Source organism: Triticum aestivum, chromosome 1B (assembly GCF_018294505.1).
Source record: "Triticum aestivum cultivar Chinese Spring chromosome 1B, IWGSC CS RefSeq v2.1, whole genome shotgun sequence".
In the NCBI taxonomy this organism is placed as follows: Eukaryota; Viridiplantae; Streptophyta; class Magnoliopsida; order Poales; family Poaceae; genus Triticum; species Triticum aestivum.
Genome location: NC_057795.1, coordinates 17,735,587 through 17,756,882, shown reverse-complemented (window position 1 = coordinate 17,756,882; position 21,296 = coordinate 17,735,587). Strand labels below are relative to the sequence as shown.

General features: G+C 44.1%; 3 protein-coding genes across 5 annotated transcripts in view; 1 reads left to right on the top strand and 2 right to left on the bottom strand.

Moving 5' to 3' along the window:
• Positions 1-329: 329 nt before the first annotated feature.
• On the bottom strand, positions 330-3,572 carry LOC123104099 (disease resistance protein Pik-2). 3 transcript variants are annotated; one of them, XM_044525832.1, is made up of 4 exons: positions 3,310-3,572; positions 2,127-3,197; positions 1,331-1,403; positions 330-1,048 (listed from the first exon to the last, which is right to left on the bottom strand). In XM_044525832.1, exons 2-4 carry the CDS (start codon positions 2,963-2,965, stop codon positions 971-973), a joined length of 990 nt encoding a protein of 329 aa, XP_044381767.1. In that variant the 5' UTR covers positions 2,966-3,197; positions 3,310-3,572; the 3' UTR covers positions 330-970. The 3 variants fall into 3 exon arrangements, with proteins under 3 accessions (XP_044381767.1, XP_044381775.1, XP_044381784.1); XM_044525840.1 differs by having other exon boundaries at positions 1,331-1,394; XM_044525849.1 differs by lacking the exon at positions 1,331-1,403 and having other exon boundaries at positions 797-1,048.
• A 131-nt stretch (positions 3,573-3,703) lies between these two features.
• On the bottom strand, positions 3,704-6,803 carry LOC123104080 (disease resistance protein PIK6-NP; the record flags this gene model as incomplete). The annotated part of the gene is given in 3 exon segments (XM_044525805.1): positions 3,704-4,630; positions 5,606-6,490; positions 6,569-6,803. Coding segments are annotated over 2 exon segments (1,748 nt in total), but the record flags the coding sequence as incomplete, so codon positions are not given.
• A 3,098-nt stretch (positions 6,804-9,901) lies between these two features.
• LOC123104094 (pumilio homolog 2) overlaps positions 9,902-21,296 on the top strand; it is a 70,140-nt gene continuing 58,745 nt past the window's right edge. The window contains exons 1-5 of the mRNA XM_044525825.1: positions 9,902-10,482; positions 11,009-11,150; positions 11,224-11,331; positions 12,034-12,242; positions 12,361-12,475. Coding sequence (XP_044381760.1) covers positions 10,031-10,482; positions 11,009-11,150; positions 11,224-11,331; positions 12,034-12,242; positions 12,361-12,475 — 1,026 coding nt within the window. The 5' untranslated portion in view covers positions 9,902-10,030. The remainder of the gene's footprint in view (positions 10,483-11,008; positions 11,151-11,223; positions 11,332-12,033; positions 12,243-12,360; positions 12,476-21,296) is intronic.

The following is a 21,296-nucleotide window of genomic DNA, read 5'->3' as shown; positions in this document are numbered from 1 at the left end:
GCAAGCATATATTTTCATTTCCTATGAACTTCCAGATGAATGGTTGTACTGACAAAATTCCTCATATTTTCTTTGCATTTGGTAAATGTGATTGCCTTGCCTTATGCCATACTTTGACAAGTGACCCATACCGAGTGGCAACAACACTTCATTTGTTTAAATGCTGGGACAACACGTTCAGCTAGGCACCATGCGTCAAGTCGCGTTTCCGATCTAGTAATAAAGGTTGGAGCCGCCCCCAGACAGGGCAAGCAGCTGTTAGGTGCTTAGCGCAGGGTGGCGCTTTCACTCGCTAATCAAGGAAGAATCTTGCATACGCGACGAAGGGCTATTGCTTAATCATAAGTTATCGGCACTGGTATCTTACGCAATGCCTCGTCAGACCCATATCACCAAATGTATACTGGACAACATTTGAGAACTTTAAGATAAGATAATCGTTTAGTACACAACGCACACGTTGGTTGCTTCTTTACTCGTGCCCAGTAAATACTGGTTTAAACGACTGTTGTACATGAATTTCCTCAGCGGATCCTCAGCGTACTAACGTTTCCCTCAGGTGAATGACCAGAAAAGCACTTGTGTTTTCCTCAGCGGATTCCTTTCCTTTCACGCGTTGGATGCCTCGTCCAAATCTCAATCAGGTTGGAGCCGCCCACAGATTGGACAATGTCAGCGGACGTCGTGATAAATCCTTGAAGAGTCTACTAAAAAAATGCCCCCCTGCCATGTTCGTAGCTCCTCCGATACCCGTTCCATCAAGTATCTCAACTGAATAAGTCTTCCAATATCTTTTACATGATGCTTTCCCAATCCTTTATGGCTTCTTAGGCCCAATGCGCAGAGCATCTGACTTGGTCCGTTGGGTCCTCGTTCGCCGGCACCATCATCCACAGCAGCCTCCATCTTTCGTGCTCAACGAACGCAATGGCCTCCCCCAGTAGCGGGGGTGGACACCGCCGCCGGCAGCCTACTCCTCCTCAGCCGAGGCAACCGATCCCTTGTCCGCCTCGCTCTCAAGCAGTGTGCAGGTAATTAAATTTGATTCCTGCTAGATTGTAGATTAATCTTGGTGATTATATGCACGTCAATATATATTGTAGATTAACATGGCTTCAAATGAGTGTCTGCAATATTGTGAAACTATGATTAATTTCCGTTTCACAACAATTTGGACTCTCGATGTTTTAATTTTTTAGCATAAGTCATGCCCAAATTTATTGTCCACTAGCAAAATGGCCATTTGTTGCAACCGGAGAAACAAATCCATGCTGCTAGTGAGCAACAGGAGAAACAAAAATCCACACTGCTAGTGAGCCATCCGTGTTACCATGTGCCCTATTTGTTGCTGTCCATCAGTGGGGGCCTCTGCATTCCACTTCGCGAGCCTCTGCCTGCACCGACTTAATTTCACAAACCTGTGATGATGGTGAACGCTAGATCTACACTTATCATATATATGCACTGTCAAAAGATTTCATGCATGGCAATGGAGAAAAATTAAATGAATACTACCTTCGTAAATTAATACAAGGTCTTTGAGATCACTAAAAGTAGCGATCTAAAAGATCTAAAAATAATTCTCCCCACGTTCCTACCTCACTAAAATCAAATAATATTATCATCTAAAACAATGCTTTAATATATTGAATAATGTATGAAAATGCATTATATAAACATTAATCAAAAATTGATATTGTGAAAGAAAAGCTATTACCTACAGCCCCCAGCCAGTAGGCTGTCAATAAAGCTCAGACTCTAGAACCTGTTTAGCTTCGATCAATCTCAGTCCAATATCACATTTTTTCTAGGGTAATCTATTCTCAGTCTGATCTCAGATAAACCATATGCAATTCTAATCATGTACGGGGCCATCTTCAGAAATTTGGGGCCCCAGTGCGAAATGAAAAATGGGGCACCAAATTTCTAGAATAGGCAAGTTTTTTTTAATCAAACAGTGCCTAATTTTAGGCTTATATCAAGATAATAATATACGGAATGAAAAACTTATTCTGAACCCTTCCGGTTGACAATGACATTTATTTATACACTATTAATCATATAATTACATAGGAAACAAACATATCATAATAGTGTCATTTTTGCTGTAATTAAGTGACGCATACCTCTTGTTCTCTAGGAATTCACGAAGCTTGTCGATAAGCTGCTTTTCATCCATTATCCCAAGATGTGAATGGGAGTTGTCGAAATCAACGGGAATATCCCGGAAAACCTTCTTAATGTCAGGATTCCGACTGACAGGAACAAATGCCCGGCAATCGAAATCACCTTTAATCTTCTCGTATACTGCTCTAGCAAGAGTGGTCTTGCCCAACCCTCCAAATCCAACAATGGAGACCTTCTTCGCTCTCTTCTTAGAGGCATTATCACCCTCCATGGAGAGCAACCCCATGACCTCCCGATCCCTCTTCCCATATATGCCAACTAGCTCTGTCGCTTCTACGTACAAAGCTCGAAGACAAGGATCGATAGCAATTGGTACCGTAGGATTAGGAACAACTACCTTGTTCTTGTCACGCCTAGCTGCCACCTCCTGGACTTGCTCCTTGATTTCCTTGATCGCGTCAGCTATGCGATGGTGATTCTTGCCTTTCTTGAACAAGCCGATTATCTTGTTCTTGAGCTCCTTGAATCTGCTGGAGTTGTCGTGAGGCTGTTGAATGCCGTCGTTGTCGACACGTATGAGGAACTTGTCGACGACGTCCTCCATGTTGTAGGAGAGCTCTCTGACCTCGTGGGCCCATAGCTTGGCTTGCAAGTCGAAACAGAAGGTCGGTGTCCTCGCCTCCCCAAAAACCCATACAGGACTCAAAAGGTGCGGTCTCGGAGGCCTACTGTCCCGACGTGCGGTGCACGCCGCAAGCCGGGATGAGAAAGACAGCGGCGAGGCGGGCGGCGGCGAAGGAGGAGCGCGCGTGAATGTCCCTCTTGTTCGCATGCTCATGCAAGTGGGGAAGGAGCCCCCCTTATAAAAAGGACCAACTCCCCCTAAACTAGCAAGGTGGGACTAAACTTTTAGTTCCACCTCTTGTCTTGCACGAATGGGCTGCGTGGGCCTCTAGGATTTATTAGGAATTTCTGAAACTGCTATTGGGCTAGGCCCAAATAGGCAAAAATTCCAGCACCATGGCCCCGTGACAATATTCATGAGAGCAGAAGGACGAGATCTCTGAAATCTGTAAATTGATGAATAAGGGGAGCTGTAATGCAATCCAAATTGTGTGAAGCCTTGAAGGAGTTCTATAACAGTGCTGCCAAATTAAAGTTTAGCTAGATCTGGAAGCCCACCTTGATTCTTCATGGCGGAGCAGAATACTGCAGCGGCGGACCAGATGCGTGAGGGTTGCTGGACCCGATCTGGGTATGGAGGGGACACCACAGCGGCCGCGGAGGTCTCTCTCTCTCTCTCTCTCCGTGGAGGTCACTTAATCTGCATGAATAAAGAAACTATAATATATATAATATCAGCAGATTAACATAAACGTGTGGATGTGAAGGGTATATTTCACTAGAGCAGAATACCAAGAAAGATTCCACTGCCAGCACAAATCGATCAGATTCTTAAGCCGAGAGTTTTCTTATTCCAGTATCTGTTAGACCAAGGTACCTCAGGTGAATTAAGTGTACAACATCCTTGAGGTTAAATTGCAGGCTGCTACCTTTTCCCAGATTATAGCCCGACAAATCAAGTACACGCAGAACTTCAAACCTTGATAGGAATGGCATGATATTAATAGCAGATGTAAAGATAGTAATGGACCTCACTCGTGATATACCCGTGAAATTTCTGAGAGGTGTGCCTTCATGATCTTTATTTCTATCTTGAAAATACAAACGACAAACATTATTGCCTTGAAAAGACATGCTATCCCCGGTACCATCCAATACATTAACAAACTTTGCTTGTGACAAGTTGCGGATAAGATCAAGAACCATATCATGTACACGGCAAGCATGTACCTGACCTAGATCATCATATATTGGCTGGATCATACTTCTATTAATGAGCTGGTTGAAGTAGTTTAATCCGAGCAAAAACAGGCTAGTCCCTTGATCTCCATGGTGGACAAATCCTTCGGCCACCCACTTCCATATCAGTCTATCTCTATCAATCTCGCTATCTTCTGGATATATACATAGGTACAATAGACAAGTTCTCAGATGACAAGGTAGATCATAATAGCTAAAAGATTGTATTCTCCGCATCTCCTCTAAACTGTTATCTTCTGTTAGTCCAGAGCCAAGGGATTGGAGCAGAATATCCCATTCACTCTTTAGTTTCACCTCCAAAGCACTAGCTATTGTAATGATGGCTAGTGGTACCCCACCACATTTCATCAAAATATCTTTAGACACTTGTTCAAATTCATTTGGACATCCATTCTCGTCGGCAAATACTCTTTTATAGAAGAGCCTTCTGGAGTCATCTTTAGAAAGAGGTTTCATATGATAAATTGAATCATCAGCCGATGAGCAACATGATTTGGAGACATCGAGATTGCGGGTTGTGGTGATTAGCCGACTGCCTAGATTGTTACTATTAGAGAAAGCAAGGTTGATGTAGCTCCACAATTTTTCATCCCATATATCATCAATTATGACGAGGTACCTACATCAGTTCAGAGTATCAGGGTAAGTTCTACACATATCACAAAGCTGATGACCATGTGAATATATTGATGCAACTATACATCTATAAGGGCGTATATTCAGAAACAAGGTTGTAACAAACATGCATCTTAAACTCGATAATCCGATCTCACGAAGCATGCATTATGATCCTCCAATCAGATGATGTCGTACAAAATGAATAAATATTTATGATTCAATGGAATAAAACACAACTAGCAAATTGCTAGATCAGTGACCATACTTAAAATATAATTAACTACATAAGTTAAAATGGCCAGGTAGATATATTGGGAAGACCCTAGTACAGATTGGCCCACCAATTTAATATATGTCAGCTAATGAACCTCTTGGAGACCCACTCAAATAGTTAGCGTTATCCTTTTGTCTATATTTTTCTGATAGTAAGATTCTAAAAAAAGGCATACATGGAAAATATAATGTGATAGCTAGTGAAGAGACAATTTAACTTGATGTTTGGTCATCAATCCAATATACAACATATAGTGTGATAATGAAGAGAAGGATAGAAATAAGTTTGATTAAAAAAATTGTAACATTTATCTTACTTTTTCCTTCCTTTCATGTTGCCCTTTTGGTGTATTATTTCTTACAGTTGTCATTGCACTCACTCTGGTGTAACGTATAATGTTTAGATGGATTTCTTGGACAAAAGCCAATAAGTTTCAGCCATTGTAACAAATGCAACAAGAAGTACTTACTAATTATTTTGATAGAGGAGGGAAGAATCAAACATATGCACTTAGGCTTGAAATTGAGCACCTATAAGGTTTACAGTTTAGTGCAAACTGCATACGGTCAGTAAAGGTGAGCCTAAAAATTATTATGAACCCTTCCGTGTGACGTACACACTATTACAATATTACTTGTACAGCTAGCATAGGAAACAAACATATCATATAGTTTACATTTTTTTCCTGTAAGTAATGCATACCTCTTGTTCTCTAGGAATTCATGAAGCTTTTTAATAAGCTGATTTGCATCCAGTATCACAAGATCTGAGTGAGAGTTGCCGAGATCAATCAGGATATCCCTGAAAACCTTCTTGATGTCAGGGTTCCGACCGACGGAGATAAATGCCCCACAATCAAAATCACCTTTAATCTTTTGGTATACTGCTCTGGCAAGAGTGGTCTTGCCCAACCCTCCAAATCCAACGATAGAGACCTTTTTCAGTCTCTTGTTAGAGGCATCATCGTTGGTCTCCAAGGAGAGACGCCTCATGAGGTCCTGATCCCTCTTCCCATAGATGCCGACGAGCTCTGTCACTTCTATGTACAGAGCACGGAGACAAGGATCGATGACAACTGCTTCGCCAGGATTAGGAGCAATACCATCGAGCTTGTTCCTTTCACGCCTAGCAGCCACCTCCTGGAGTTGCTCCTTGATTTCCTTTATGGCGTCAGCTATCCGGTGGTGATTCTTGCCTTTCTTGAACAAGCCTAACATCTTGCTCTTGAGCTCCTTGAATCTGCCGGTGTTGTCGTGAGGCTGCTGAATACCTTCGACGCGTACGAGGAACTTGTCAACGACATCCTCCAGCTCTCTGACCTCGTCGGCCCAATGCTTTACTTGCCTGTCGAGCTGGTCCCTTGGCACCTCACCAACCTTGATAAGCGCAGCGTGCATGCTCGCAAGCTCCTTCCGGAGGAACTCAACATCTTTTTTGACGCACTTGTGCAGGTTGTATTCATCCATGAGCAGCTCGCCCAGCTTGGGGAGCAGGTTGCCCATGGCACCCGTGACCACCTCCATGGGTAGGAGAAGGAGTAGGACTGTAGGAGCAAGCTTTGTCGCCCGTCACCACCTCTGGAACAACCTGGAGATCGGAGCTGTAAATTGTGATCTAAGTTGTGTGAAGGTCTGAACTAACTCTAAATCAGAGCTCATCACTCACCTTGATGCTTCGGTCCTGGTGGAGGGAACAGCAGAACACGGCGGCTGCGGGACTGGATGCGAAGCAGAGGAAGCAGTGGCGCACAGACAGGGGAGACAGGTCGCTGGGCCTTGGATCTGGAAGAAAATGGGTGTGACCGTGAGTGTACAAAGAGTGGTAAAGGGAACAAGAATGCTTTTGGTGGGTGGGTGTGGAAAGAAGGAATGTGCATCGCTTGGTGGCCGGCATGATCATGACAAGCACTACAGAAGATGCAATCTGTGCGAACATGGTTGCAGAGAAGGAAAGAAGAAGCACCATCATTATTTATGCACATGGAAAGCATATATGCACCCGCAAAAGAAAAGAAAAGAAAAGCATATATGCCCTGCGTACTGAGCTCTCTCCCCCGTCCTTTACTCAACCTATTAAAATTTCAGGTGCAAGCTCCATGCTAGAAAATCATACACGCTGAAAGAAAAACTGGTACTGTATACATGTCCCAGGAGGAGAACAAGTGAAGCCATTTGGAAGACAAAAGCTTTTCAACTGCATACACACTGCATATACACTGCAGGGTTTGGAGAGGATTGGAAGGGATTAAATCCCTTGCAAGTCAAAATGCTCTTCAAACCTCTCCAATCCCGTTCAATCCCTTTCGTGAGGGGATTAACGACGTCGTTACAATGAAAGCGAAAACACGTACGTTGAGATGGTGGGCAAAGGATGAGATGCTTCCTGTTGGGTGGAGATCAAAAGGAAGAAAACACGTTGCTTTTGCTGCCGGCATGGTCGTGACAATCACTAGAAGATGCGGTTTGGGTAAAGCGGAGGACGACGGAGAAAAGATATATAGGACAACAAATATTTATCTACTCCCTCCGTCCCACAATATAAGAACACTTTTTACACTATACTAGTGTCAAAAACGTTCTTATATTATGGGACGGAGGGAGTAATTTGCTTTGGTACAATACAACCCCACCACCCCCACTTAAAATTCGAAGTTAAAGAAATTTTGATTCATAATACAGTACACTAGCCTCTTTGATTTTTTAAAAAAATATTCAAATCATTTGACGATCGCTCACCACGCCTGCCTCGCAGTCTAACCCATCAATGTTTCTCCTGGACGCACTGCATGAAATCCCCGCTAGCCCGTGGCTTGCAAACAGACCATGGTTTCAATTACCTCGGCAGTCACCGGTCGGCGCCCAATGCCGCAGCTTCTGTTTCCAAATTGCAAGTATTGTGACCAACCCAACCAACACGGCTTTGTTCTGAGGGCATATACAACAGTTCAGACACCTGTTGTCTATAATATTACTCCACGTTATTTATGGACAAAACTACATACATCTTCTACAATAGGGTGTCTTTGGTCTATCTGTAACACGAGCGGCTCGAACAAAAAAAAAATCACACCCAACGGCTCCAAAATTACGTGTCTGTTTGGTTCATGACTAACTTTGCCACAACTAAGCTTAGGCAAAGTGCGGCTGCCACAAAAAGTGTGGCTAACAAAATGGCCACCACAAGTGTGGCAAGATTTGGCAAGAAGTTGAATCTATGACATGTGGACCATGTAACTAAAAAAGTATGGCAAGCCACAAGTGTAACAATGAACCAAATACATTGTGGCACAACTAACCATGCCTAAGATATTGTGGCACGCCTAAGCTTAGGCGTGGCAACCTTAGGCTGCAAACCAAACAGGCCCTACATTACCCAACTCAAATCCCATTGTTTTTGCTAATTTGTTACCAGTCACGAGGCCCAAGTCACGAGGCCCACGACTTGTATTACTGCTAGTTTGCTACCAGCCACGAGGCCCACTATCCCACAACATGCGACGTGCTCCATACAAAGGGAAAAATTAGACTCAAAAAAAATACAAAGGGAAAAATATCATCGGTAAGTAGATTTGCGCGGTAACAGGCCGTCGTTATTTCTGCAGACGAACTCGCTTGTTTTTCTTATTCTCTTTCTTCCACGTCGTTTATGTTCCTATGTATCCTATGTTACAGACAACTGACTGTATTCCATTGTACATGCCTTGAGGGGTTGTGCTGCTACCCTACGGCGCTGCCAACAATCATCACACAATGATTTTTTTTTTAGGAAAACCACGCAAGGATGCTAATTCCCGACCCTCGGGCTGTTTTTCTAGAATACCCCCTTAAATTGTAGCCCCACACCCCCACCCTTCGATGGCCCAATACCACTTCTTTCAGATTTGGCCTGGCCCAGTTCATGGCAGACAAGATTTGCGAAATCACTAATTGAGGAGTACTCCTTCCAAAGATCACTTTCACCCTCAGTTTGTGACAAGTAGTGCACAACATGCGTGCCCTTGTCGCAACCCGGGATTTTCCTTTATTTTTCGTAGATCCGTTTATTCAAAACGTTTTATCTCTTAAACCGTGTGTCAAATCTTGAACCGTTTTCCCCATTGGATTTCTCACGTCGAGATTTTCAACTAGATCCCATGTTGATAGGTTTTGACGAATTTTTTATTATAAAAAATCGGACAAAAAACTGAACCGGGAGCACTTTTTTTCCCTTTCCGAAAGAGGCACGACCGTGCCTCTAGCGAAAGCAAAACCGTGCCTCTCACATATGGAAAAAAATAAACACATTTTTTATTTCCGAAAGGCACGGCCTTGAATCTCGCGGGAGCAAAACCGTGCCTCTAGCGGAAGGAAAAAAAAGAAAACACGTTTTTTTCTCCTTTCCAAGAGGCACGGCCATGCGTCTCGCGCAAGCAAAACTGTGCCTCTTGCGGAAGCAAAACCGTACCTCTTGCGAAAGGAAAAAAAAATGAAACGCATTTTTTTCCTTTTCCGAGAGGCATGGTCGTGCCTCTCGTGGAAGGAAAAAACCCCTTTTGCCCCTTTTCCGAGAGGCACGGTCGTGCCTCTCGCGAAAGCAAAATTGTGCCTCTCGCGGAAGTAAAAACGAAAAAAGAAAAACGTGTATTTTGCACAAAAATAATTATTTTTTGAATTTCTTTTCGTCCAAAAGCTATGAAAGACGGGTGAAAACCAAAAAGCCCAAAAAAACCGGAAAACCTGTCTAAAAAGCCAAAAACACGTGCGAAAATAAAATAAAATCCGAAAGAAACGCTCGGAGTGTGATACGTGGCGGCGGCTGAGAGCGCGTTCCAGTGGTGCGATCGTTAACTAGTTGCTCTCCGCGATTCGCTTCGCCTTGCCTCATTTGGTATGGACGAATAATGCAAGAAAACTTAACGGAGAGGGGAGCTATTCCGAAAGACTTGTCGTCTTTCTTGCCGTAGTTCATCTGCTATTGCAGAACCCGAGGCACTTTATCTGGTGGCCGGCCTTTTCTGGCTATGGTTCGCCTAGGATTGGTGCAAGGTCCCCAGGAGGCACTTTATCTTCTAGGCAAAATTTAGGTGGTGCATCCAACTACCTAGGTTACAATGGAGTTGGAAGTCCGACTGGAGCAGCTTCTCTTCAGATGCCTATCGATCCGTTATATGTTCAATACCTTGCTGCCCAAGTTGCAGCCAGTTATGACGATCCTTTCATGGCCAGTGGACATCTAGGAAGTTCTTACATGGATTTACTTGGACCTCAGAAGGGTTGCCTTAGCCCACTGCTTCAGTCACAGAAGAACTATGGCTGCTATGGAAATCCTGGATTTGGCCTTGGTTATGGCGGTAGTCCTTTGACGAGTCCTGTTCTGCCCTCTTCGCCTGTTGCATCTGGTAGCCCACTTAGGCACGGTGAGCGCAGCATGCGCTTTGCATCAGGCATGAGAAATTTTGGTGGTTCTTTTGGTTCGTGGAATCCGGACCTGGTTGGGAAGATGGAAGGCAATCTGATGCCATCACTTCTGGAGGAATTCAAGAGCAACAAGAGCAGAACTTATGAGCTCTCTGAAATAGCTGGGCATGTCGTTGAGTTCAGGTACACTTCTGCATTTAATGTACTATATGAACATTATAACATACTTCGTGTGCATATGCATCGTACAGTCTTAGGCCAAATACCCAACAGAAAGCACACGAATCCTCCTTTGTTTATTCTGATCACCCAAATAATGAAAAGTGTTTTAGCCTTTCCATCTTAGCAAACACATAGCAATATGCTTCTATGTGCATGTGTGGGTGCACATACATACTGCACAAAGACGATAAAAATTATAGAACATATCTTTGTAGTGTGGAGCTCGCATGGGCATAATGCATTATGACACTGAACAAAATCCCCAGTGTGTCTATTTAACAATGTTCAGCTTTGTATTGATATCCCTATCTTATAATCTCGTTTCAAAGGGGACTAGTCTTTTCTGCAGTTTGCACAACTTTGCACAGGGTACTTGATCCCCTTAATTACTGCTGATTTCTTATTCATGATTGGAAGTATGCAGAACTGTAAAAGATATATCTTCTTGTATGGTTATTTAGTTTACCAACCATTGAATACTTTGTAGTGCGGATCAATATGGGAGCCGATTCATACAGCAAAAGCTCGAAACAGCCAGCACTGAAGAGAAAGACATGGTTTTTTCAGAAATCATGCCTCAAGCTCTCACATTGATGACTGATGTATTTGGAAATTATGTTGTTCAAAAGGTATGGAAAATTGTTTTGTTTGAGGTGCTGGCTTTGTTATGTGGCACTTATCATTTGTTTGCCTTTTGTCCAGTTTTTTGAGCATGGAAGCACTACTCAGATAAAGGAACTGTCTGATCAGCTTATTGGGCGTGTCCTTGCTCTCAGTCTTCAGATGTATGGATGCCGGGTTATACAAAAGGTGCTCATTAGTTGATCCATATTTGTCTAGGAAAGCATTAGGACATCCTTACATTTTGAAGTTAATTTTTATATGATAAGTAGGAAGCTGCAATTTATGGACTTTTTGCATGGGCTAAGTAGCATTTAAAATCATTTTTTTTATGTTTCTGTACTGTGATTTATTTTCCTATAGCGCGTTGAGATTGGGTGTTCATTTTTATATGCTTATCAGGTGATTCATACGTTATCTAGGAAAACATAAGGACATTCCTTTCATTTTGAATTTCATTTTTATATGATCAAGTAGGAAATTATGATTTCTAAACTTCTGCATGGGCAAAGTAGCATTTACAATCACTAGCTTTTTGACTTTTCTGTAGCTTGAATTAGCTCATGTCTTGTTGAGATTGGTATACATTTTTATCAATCATTGAAATAGTTCTTAGTATAATACCTAAACCACCCCTTTCCACTAACATGTACAATATGAGGATTTTTGGAGCAAGCAACTTAAACTGATATTTTACAAGGCATTAGCATACAAATTAACAGTCACATCTGCCTTCTCTGTTATACAATATATACATATATCTGATGAGTACTGGAATGCTCAAGCATATAACCTCTCCTGTATACTTAAAACTTTTTGCACATATACCTAAATACATAAATTGCTGGAAGAGTAAAGGAAACTTAATCATTTGATAATATATGTGTGCAGGCTATAGAGGTCGTGGATTTAGCTCAGCAGACTAAAATGGTTGCTGAGCTGGATGGACATATCATGCGCTGTGTACGTGATCAAAATGGTAATCATGTAATCAAGAAATGCATAGAGTGCATCCCTCAAGACGTTATCCAGTTCATTGTCTCAACTTTCTATGGTCAAGTTGTGCTGCTATCAACTCATCCCTATGGTTGTCGGGTTATACAGGTATGCTAATACAGTAATACTGCATAACATGCCCCATTGCCCCTTGATAAATTCATTTTGAAGTTTAAAATTAATATTTCACAATCTACCTCGCTCATCATATCATGTGAATTACCAAAGGGTGCTGGAGCACTGTGATGATCCCACAACACAGCAGATAATGATGGATGAGATTCTCCAGTCTGTTTGCTTGCTAGCTCAAGATCAGTATGGTAACTATGTTGTTCAGGTGAGTGCCAGCACATCTTTTTGAACATTGTTGCATACCTTGAACTTGTCCAAGCTTCTACGCTGCTTTACTACTGTGCGGTGTTTTCCTTTTGTACTCCCTCCGTTTCTTTTTATTCCGCATATTAGGTACCAAATTTATATTAGAAAATATCAACATTTGCAATACCAAATAAATCCAATATGAAAATATACTCCATGATGGATCTAATGATATTGATTCGGCATTGTGAATGTTGGTATTTTTTTTCTATAAACTTGGTCAAACTTCAGATAGTTTTGACTTAAGACAAACCTAATATTCTTATTGATTACTAAGATGTGGATTTTACACATCTTTTTTCTTCAAGTGTCTTGCAGTGAACTGCACTAGTCTGCCTTCTGTTTTGGGTAGTAGCATCTGCAGGCTGCCGCACTGATCTTTCTGCTTACTTAATGCTTACTGTTTAGTTTTTAACAAGTGGATCTGTATTTTTTTCTTTGTGGACTGCTTACTGTTTGCTGTTTTTTGATGAATACTGCGATCTGGACTTTGCACTCTCAGTTCTGAGATTTTTAACCTTCGTTCCCATTTTCAAAATAATTTGTTTCTGACAATGCTTGCTGAACTTTTACACCATGTTCTGGAAAATGGCAAGCCACATGAGAGTACTGCTATCATTGACAAGTTAATTGGGCAAATTGTGCAAATTGTTGGCACAGGACCGGCCTCGACGCTGCAATCCGCCGTGTACTTTCCGGCGAGACGCACGTACGAGACTAGCTCGAGTACTTTCCGAGCTAACCGGTTCTGTCGGAGAGGTAGACGTAGACGTACACGGAAGCTGCAGGTACACACCAAGCAGGCAAGCACCCTGGTGGATGGATTCTTGTGTCTAGCTAGCTAGCCTAGAACAAGTCGCCGGAACCCAATACGCACGCCGAGTTGGCCAAGAGGCTCGTGTCGAGCCTTTGCACTTTATTGATATTGATCTGAGTTTTTTGGTTACAAGATTACAGGAGATACGTAGGATTATATAGTAGCTAATCTAGTCTACCACTACAAGTCCTACTCGGTGATGTGTTCTGGTCCGAGCCGGACACAGACTAAGCAGCGTGGTTAATTCCAACAATCACCCCCCTAAACACGATGTCCTCACTTCACAGCTTGGACGCCGATCCTATGCCGCATCTTCACGAACTTCTGCTGTCCCAAAGACCTGGTTAGGATATCTGCAAGTTGGTCATTGGTGCAAACGTAGTTGACGTCAATCTTGCTTTTTCCCACGCACTCCCTTAGGTACCGATACCTCGTATCGATGTGCTTCCATCTTCCATGATGTCACACTGGATTCTTCCACAGAGAGATTGTAGACTTGTCGTCAACGTTGAGCACCACTCGTTCTGGTTCCTTACCTGTGAGGTCACCGAGTAGCCTTCCAAGGCAAACACCTTGACACACCGCGGTTGCAGCTGCAATATACTCCGCTTCACGAGATGATAACGCGACCACCTTCTGCTTTTGTGATAGCCAACTCACAATGCTTCCGCCAAGGAAATATGCCACGCCCGAGGTACTTTTACGGTCGTCCACATCTCCTGCCATGTCACTATCACTATAGCCAAGTAGCTCCACCATCTCCTTCTTCTTCTCTCTCAAATAGACACAACCGATATTTGTTGTCCCTTTGATGTACCTGAGTATATTTTCCACAGCTGCCCAATGTTCAATCGTGGGTGCTTCCATGAAGCGACTCACTATGCCAACGGAATAGGCCAAGTCCGGTCTTGTATTCGTGAGATACCTCAACTTTCGGACCACACTTCTATACTCCGTTGCATCAACTGCGGGTGCTTCACTCTTCTTGCTTAGAACAAGACGAGGCTTCATCGGAACATGACTTGAATTGCAATCTTTCATGCCACAGCTTTCAAGTACCTTCTTTGCATATGCTTCCTGGCATATTGTGATCCCCTCCGGCTTTTGTTGTACCTCGATCCCAAGGTAGTAACTCAAGAGCCCTAGATCAGTCATCTTGAATAGCTCCTTCATTTGTAGCTTCAAGTTTGCAATTACCTCTTCATCTGCTCCAGTTATCAATAGATCATCCCCATAGATGCTCACTAAGAGACGATCCTTGCCTTCACCTCGCTTGTACATAGCATGCTCTAGTGGGGCTTTCTCAAATCCAAGAGAAATCAATGTACGATCAAGCTTGATGTTCCATGCCTGAGGAGCTTGTTGTAGCCCGTACAATGCCTTGCGTAGCTTCAATACCTTGTGTTCTTCTCCTTCTTGGATGTACCCTGGTGGTTGCTTCACATACAACTCTTCTTCTAACTCCCCAGTCAAAAACGCGAAGTTGACATCCATGTGATGTAGCCTCCAAGATTCTTGAGCTGCGAGAGCTATAAGTAGCCTCACCGAGTCCATCTTTGCAACTGGAGCGAACACTTCTTCGAAGTCCACATCTGGCTCTTGCATGTTAGGTTTAGCCATGAGCCTTGCTTTATGCTTCACCAAGTTCCCTTTGGCATCCTTCTTGACTTTGTACACCCACCTGAGCTCCATGGCATTATGTCCGCTGGGAAGATCCGCGAGTTCCCATACTTCGTTGTCTCGGATCGACCACAACTCTTCATCCATAGCACGGTGCCAACACTCTTCCGTCTTTGCGTCTTCAAAATTTTCCGGTTCCTCGACGTGCAAACATCGTTGCCCTTTACTCTTCATCTTCACCGAATTTATTCGAACCGCTTCCTCTGGAGAGATGTCCAACACGCGTCGTTCATGTGCTATTGGAGATGACACATTTGCTTTGAAACTTGCCAAAGTTTCTTTTTCTGGCAATTCTGGACCTAGTGGTCCGCTTCCTAGGCGTTTCGGCCCGTTCAAACTGCTTACTGGAGATACCGGGTTGCATCCCCGTAGAATGTTCCGTGGAGAATCTGCAGCCCGAGGCACTCTAGCTCCAGTACTATTGCTTCTAGCTGGGCTGCTATCTCCTTTTTCTGGACGTTGTCCACCTTCTTCTGTCACATCCACAGGACTTTTACGTGGAAGTGAGCTTACTAGTGACGCATCTTGCCTCCCACCGTGTTCTTCTGGCGACACGTATTCGCCATCTTCCTGTGCAACCACCTTGTCATGCCCTGTGTCGTGGACTTCTGGCGCCACTTCTTCGCCTGCTTCTAGCATGACCATACCGTCACGCCTTGTGTCATGAACTTCTGGCCCCATGACTCCGCTTGGTTTTACTGGCATGACCACACCATCACGCCTTATGTCATGGTCTTCTGGCGCCACAACATCGTCTGGGTTTAATGGCGCGGATGCACTGACCGGACCCATGTCCAGCTGACCAAGATCATCTGGATCCTCCTCGTCCACTAGCTCGCACATCAGCATCATATCCCCATCGTCTCCTTCCTCGGCCATGAGCGCCCGTTGCTTCGGTGTTTCCTCGCAGTCAGCCTTGAAGTGCCCGAGAAGGCCGCACTTATAACACCTTACTTTTCGGATGTCAAACTTCCTCCTCGGTGGTTCGGGTGCAGTCTCGTCATCCGAGTCGGCGAAGTTCTTTCTCGCCGAGCGCTGCTTCCCTTTCCCCTTCTTCTTGCCGCTGCTCGTGGATCTGCCTTGCTTTTCTTTCAACAGGGCCGTAAATTGCGCCTTTGTCAACATCAGGTGCTCACTCGCCTCCGCTTCGCCGGAACTGAGACGAATTCTCTCGTCGTGTGCCTTGAACCTTCCGACGAGATCCTCAACCGTGAGAGTTTTCAGGTCAAGACATTGCTCGATCGATGTGACGATCTGGATGTAGCGTGCTGGTGCGGCACGCAAAAATCGTCGGACGATCGCAACTTCTTCTAGGGTTGAACCATAGTTGCGTATGCCGTTGACGAGGGTCTTGAGACGGGAGGCAAACTGATCGACCGTCTCACTTTCATCCATCTTCAGGCACTCGTAACTTCTCATCAGAGACTGAAGGTGTGCTTCCTTGACACGGTCATGACCCTGGTGCAGGATCTTGATGGTCTCCCATGCCTCCTTCGCCGTTTTCTTTCCGACGAGGTGTTGCAGCACATCCTTCGGCATTGCGGAGTAGATCGCCGTTAACGCCTGACGATCAATCCGGTACTTCGCCGAGCCCTTCGTGTACTCGGCGCCGCCGGGGTCGACAGCTTCCCAGAACTCGGCTCCCTCCATCGCGACCTCCATGTTCATCGCCCATAGTGCGTAGTCCTCTCGATCCAGATGGGGGAATTGCGACACCCCCACCATCGGTATCGGCGCTCCCGCTGCTGCCGTCACGATCTCCTTGCCCGTGGTCGACATGATCCTTCGATTGCTTTCCGAGAATCACGTCAATACCAAAGCTCTGATACCAATTGTTGGCACAGACCTGGCCTTGACGCTGCGATCCGCCGTGTACTTTTCGGGGAGACGCACGTACGAGATTAGCTCGAGTACTTTCCGAGCTAACCAGTTGGAGACGCAGACAGTGTACGCGCACGTATACACCAAGCAACCAAGCAGCCTAGCTGCTGGATGGATTCCTCTTGAGTGCTAGCTTATGTACGTACGAACTAGGAAACGATCAGCCGTCGGCACCTTCGAGCGACACTGCACGTCGACGGAATACGCACGCAAGAACACACAGTCGATATGATGGCTAATAGGTGCGTGTCGCACCTATGTTTTGTATTACTTTGATCTGAGTTTTTTGGTTACAAGATTACAGGGGATTGGTAGGATTATATAGTAGCTAATCTAGCCTACCACTACAAGTCCTACTCGGTGATGTGTTCTGGTCCGAGCCGGACACAGACTAAGCAGCGTGGTTAATTCCGACACAAATGAGCCAGCAAAAGTTTGCTTTGAATGTCATTGAGAAGTGCTTAGCTTTTGGTAACCCTGTAGAGCGGCAGATCTTGATTGGTGAAATGCTTGGGTCTACTATTGAAAGTGAACCTCTTGAGGTCTGCGTTCTTTCAGCATTTTTTACCAAGCTCCCAAGAGAATCTACATGCCAAATATTTGTTAACCTTGCTGATCTACATGCACATGTCCTTGCAGGTGATGATGAAAGATCAGTTTGCAAACTATGTGGTGCAGAAGGTGTTGGAGACTTGTGATGACCAGCAGAGAGAGATGATCCTTACAAGGATCAAAGCTCACCTGAACACACTGAAGAAGTACACCTATGGGAAGCACATAGTCATGCGTGTAGAGAAGCTAGTTGCTGCTGGAGGTATGTTTTGTCATAAATATTCACAGATTCAGCATGAAGATCTTACATATGCTAACCATATGTCTCCCTCGCTCTTGTGGATGCAGAGAAGCGCCAGGGGCTTCAACCAGCATGCACCGCCGCCTGAAGGCGGGACTATGCAGTTGTACAGCTAACAGTGGCTAGGTTTGCGCTCGCGTGTTCCCCCCCAACAACAACCAAAAACCCTATAAGATCGACTAGTAATGGTACGGGCATGAATAAGATACAAATCTTGGTTGCACTGGAGAGAGTGTACATTCTGTAGCTGAGGAGGCAAAGACTAATCTGAGAGACTAAGCTGTAAATAGGAGGAAGAGGGTGGAGTATGTTTGAACATGTTACTCTGCTCACTGTACAAATTTAGCACTAGAGAAGAGAAGAGAGTGAGAAAGCTGTTACTGTCGTAAAAATGTCCGAGTTGAGAGCCGCTGCGACTACTTTGTTAGTTATCCTGTTGTGTGTCGTCTCGTGTCGATAGAAGCAAACAAACCATGATGATGGCTTGCTGTTGCTGTTGTTGTTGTAAGATAAAACTCTTTTCCGCAGTTTAAGCTGAAGTTATTAGTATCAGCTTTGCTGAACTGTTGAACAGTTAGTTCCTTGTATTAATGGAGTGTGTCGTCTGTATTCTAATCCAGGATGATGATATGCATGAGTTAGTTTCTGTTCTTGCAAGTTTTTTCTCTCACCAAGGTTCATGGTATTTTGTATTTACTGCCTAGCATAACTCATATATGTAGGATCTGAGGTATACTGTGGTGTGCTGTAATGCTAGGTTTATCACTGATAAAGTTTGATTAATTCTTATGACAATTTGTTACTGTTTATTGCTTGGTTTTAGAACCTTGCAAATAAGTTTGGTCGTAGCTCAAATTGTAAGAGCATGTGTAGCTATGCATATCAAATAAATGTTCAACAATTTTTAAAAATATCTTGCATTAGACTATTTAATATGCATTTCTTATGCACTAAATATGTTTGGCTGTGCACAGTGGTAATTTTAGGGCAGAGTAGGAGGGTAGGCTCAAAGAAAGTAACTGAGCTAAAATGGTGGCGATGAACTGTCCATACTCTTGTGTAATTCAAATTTGCACATCAACAGTCTTGTGTGATTCAAATTTGCGCATCAACATGGGAATGAAAAAAAATTCAAATTTGCGCATCAACATGGAAATGAAAAAATCTTAAGGGAGTCATGCTTTTTGCCAATGGAATAAGTATTTTGAGATTATATCCAAAACTTGCATTCATAAATTTAAATTTCTCATAAACCTGTTTAAGAAACACATCCCCAACATAGTCTGCTATTTTGATCATGGACACATCTAAAGCGCAGTGTTGTCCCCACGAGCTTAGGGCATTCACCAAATCAACCCCCAAGACCCATTTGTTGCCCGACGTTCCCCATTTGTTTGAGAGGCACACAAGTGGGACACAACAATTTTTACTTCTTGTTTGACACGAGAAAAATCTATATCGCACTGCGTGAGAATGGAAGAAAAGTAGTTTGATTTCTACCATGCGCTAGGAAAAAGATAATGCGGCGTGCGAGTGTATCATGGTACACAAAGAAAACAAAGGGGACGGGGACAATATTTTATTAATCTCAAGGATAACAAATACAATTCCCAATATTACGCTCCATGGCTTACTAGTGCGGTCAGTCTAACTGTAGCGATGTGCGGTCTCGTGGTTCCCCGCACCTCGAAAGGCTAATGGCTGAGAATATTACACTACCGCCTGGTTAAACACCCAATGTTGTACGTGCCCTACTAAAGCTCACTGTTTACCGCACATGACACTTGACCCCTATTTCTTGAATTTTATATTTTTGGCAATTTTCCTGAATTTTTTATTTTAAAAGGCCAAAACGAAGGGCCAATCGACCCGACATGCCAAAATGGCCTCCTCCGTGGTCGTGTCATTTCATACCGGCCCGTGTTTTTTTCTTTTCGGCATGTGGGCAGCCGGGAGCTCCAATATGCTGCATTCAGCGGTGCACTGCGCACGTGTCACATGAAGGAGACCACGATGGGCTTGTCCCATTTAGTTCCCCCTTCGCTCCTTCATCTACATCCTCAGTTCTTTTTAGCGACCATCCACTCGGCCGGTATACTAACATTTCCCGCTACAATTTGTTCCAGTTTTTTACAATGTGATTTTTTATTTTATAGTTTCAAAATCTGAACTTTTTCAAAATTTAAACTGTTTTAAATTAACATTTTTTTAAAAAATATGAACATGCTTTTAACTTGAATAATTATCAAATTTAAACATTTTTTATTCAGAATTTTTTTTGAGTTTATTTTTTTTCTGAAACCATACACAAGTGGGATAAACGAAAATAAAAATAAAAATGAAAGAAAAAAGGAAAAGGAAACCGAACACAAAACAGAAATAGAAAAATTGAAAAAGCTGCAAATGGGCCGACCCCTTGCGTCAACGGGGGTCTGGGGCAAGCGCCGCAACGGGCGGCAAATGCCGTGCCAGACACGAATTTGCACTATTCGTGCTAGGGCCGGCCCGGCCTGATGGTGGTGTACGCCGGAAACGCAACCTCGACCCGATGGTCTGGACACCGGCCTAGCCCTAGCCCTACGCAGTCTCCTCCCTACCACGATCCCGCGCCGACGAACATGCCTACCCCTCCGCACGACGACCTGGTCCGGCCAGAACTCGCGCCGCCACCCAGGAAGGGTCTCGCATCCCTCGTTGACAAGCTGCAGCGGGCATGCACCGCCCTCGCCGAAGAGGGCGAGAAGAGCGCCCTCCCCGCCGACTGGGACTGGGACGCGCTGCCTTCAGTCGCCGTCGTTGGAGTCGAGGTGCGTGCCCCAACACCCCCGTTGCGGTTGGATCTCGCGAGTTTGTTGATGCAAATCAAGAAGATTTATTCGAGTTGAAATCTTGTGCACGTAACCATGTTGTGTACGTGCATGCCCATTAGTCTGTTTTACATCCTATACGTAGCAAATAAGAGAACCTGACATGTGCTTGTTCATGTGTGGTGCGTCTAGTTAGACCGAACAAGAACCAGATCGTGGGATGGCACGATTGAAAGGGATCGTGGCGTAGGATTCGGTCCACTTCTCTTAGAGCATCTCTAGCAGACCCCGTAAAACATCGACCCGTAAAATATGTATACAGTTCCCGAAAACCGGCTTTGCGGGCTGGCGAGGGTGAAGGCCGAGCTGATCCCGCAAACCGGACGGGTCTGCTCGACCGCCGTCCGCACCGGCCTATAAATCAGTAATTTGCATTTCAATTTCAGTTATGAAAACATATTTCTTTGCTTTTCTATTTTCTTCAATAGCATTAGATACATAGTAATTCATCAAATCTTTGCTAGAATAGTAAGACCAAAGAAAACAAGAACCACAACTAGGCATTTTAGAAGATATCCAACTTCCATAACTGATCTCACTAGTTGGACCAATATCTTCTCCATGCCTTCATTGTTGAACTGCGGATTCTTAATCTTGCATTCTTCATTCTTCTTCTTTGATTCTAAAGAAGTAGACGTTGCTTCCCCTCTAGTTTCTTCTCTAATTGCACATGCAGCTGCAT

What these genes read in the sequence shown, in the direction of transcription:
- LOC123104099 (XM_044525832.1), bottom strand. Translation starts at nt 2,965, where the DNA reads ATGAGCATGCGAACAAGAGGGACATTCACGCGCGCTCCTCCTTCGCCG. An exon ending in GAATTCCTAGAGAACAAGAG is followed by an intron (nt 1,404 to 2,126) that starts GTATGCGTCACT and finishes TGTGAAATTAAG; the next exon opens with TCGGTGCAGGCAGAGGCTCG. An exon ending in AGCAACAAATAGGGCACATG is followed by an intron (nt 1,049 to 1,330) that starts GTAACACGGATG and finishes ACAATCTAGCAG; the next exon opens with GAATCAAATTTAATTACCTG.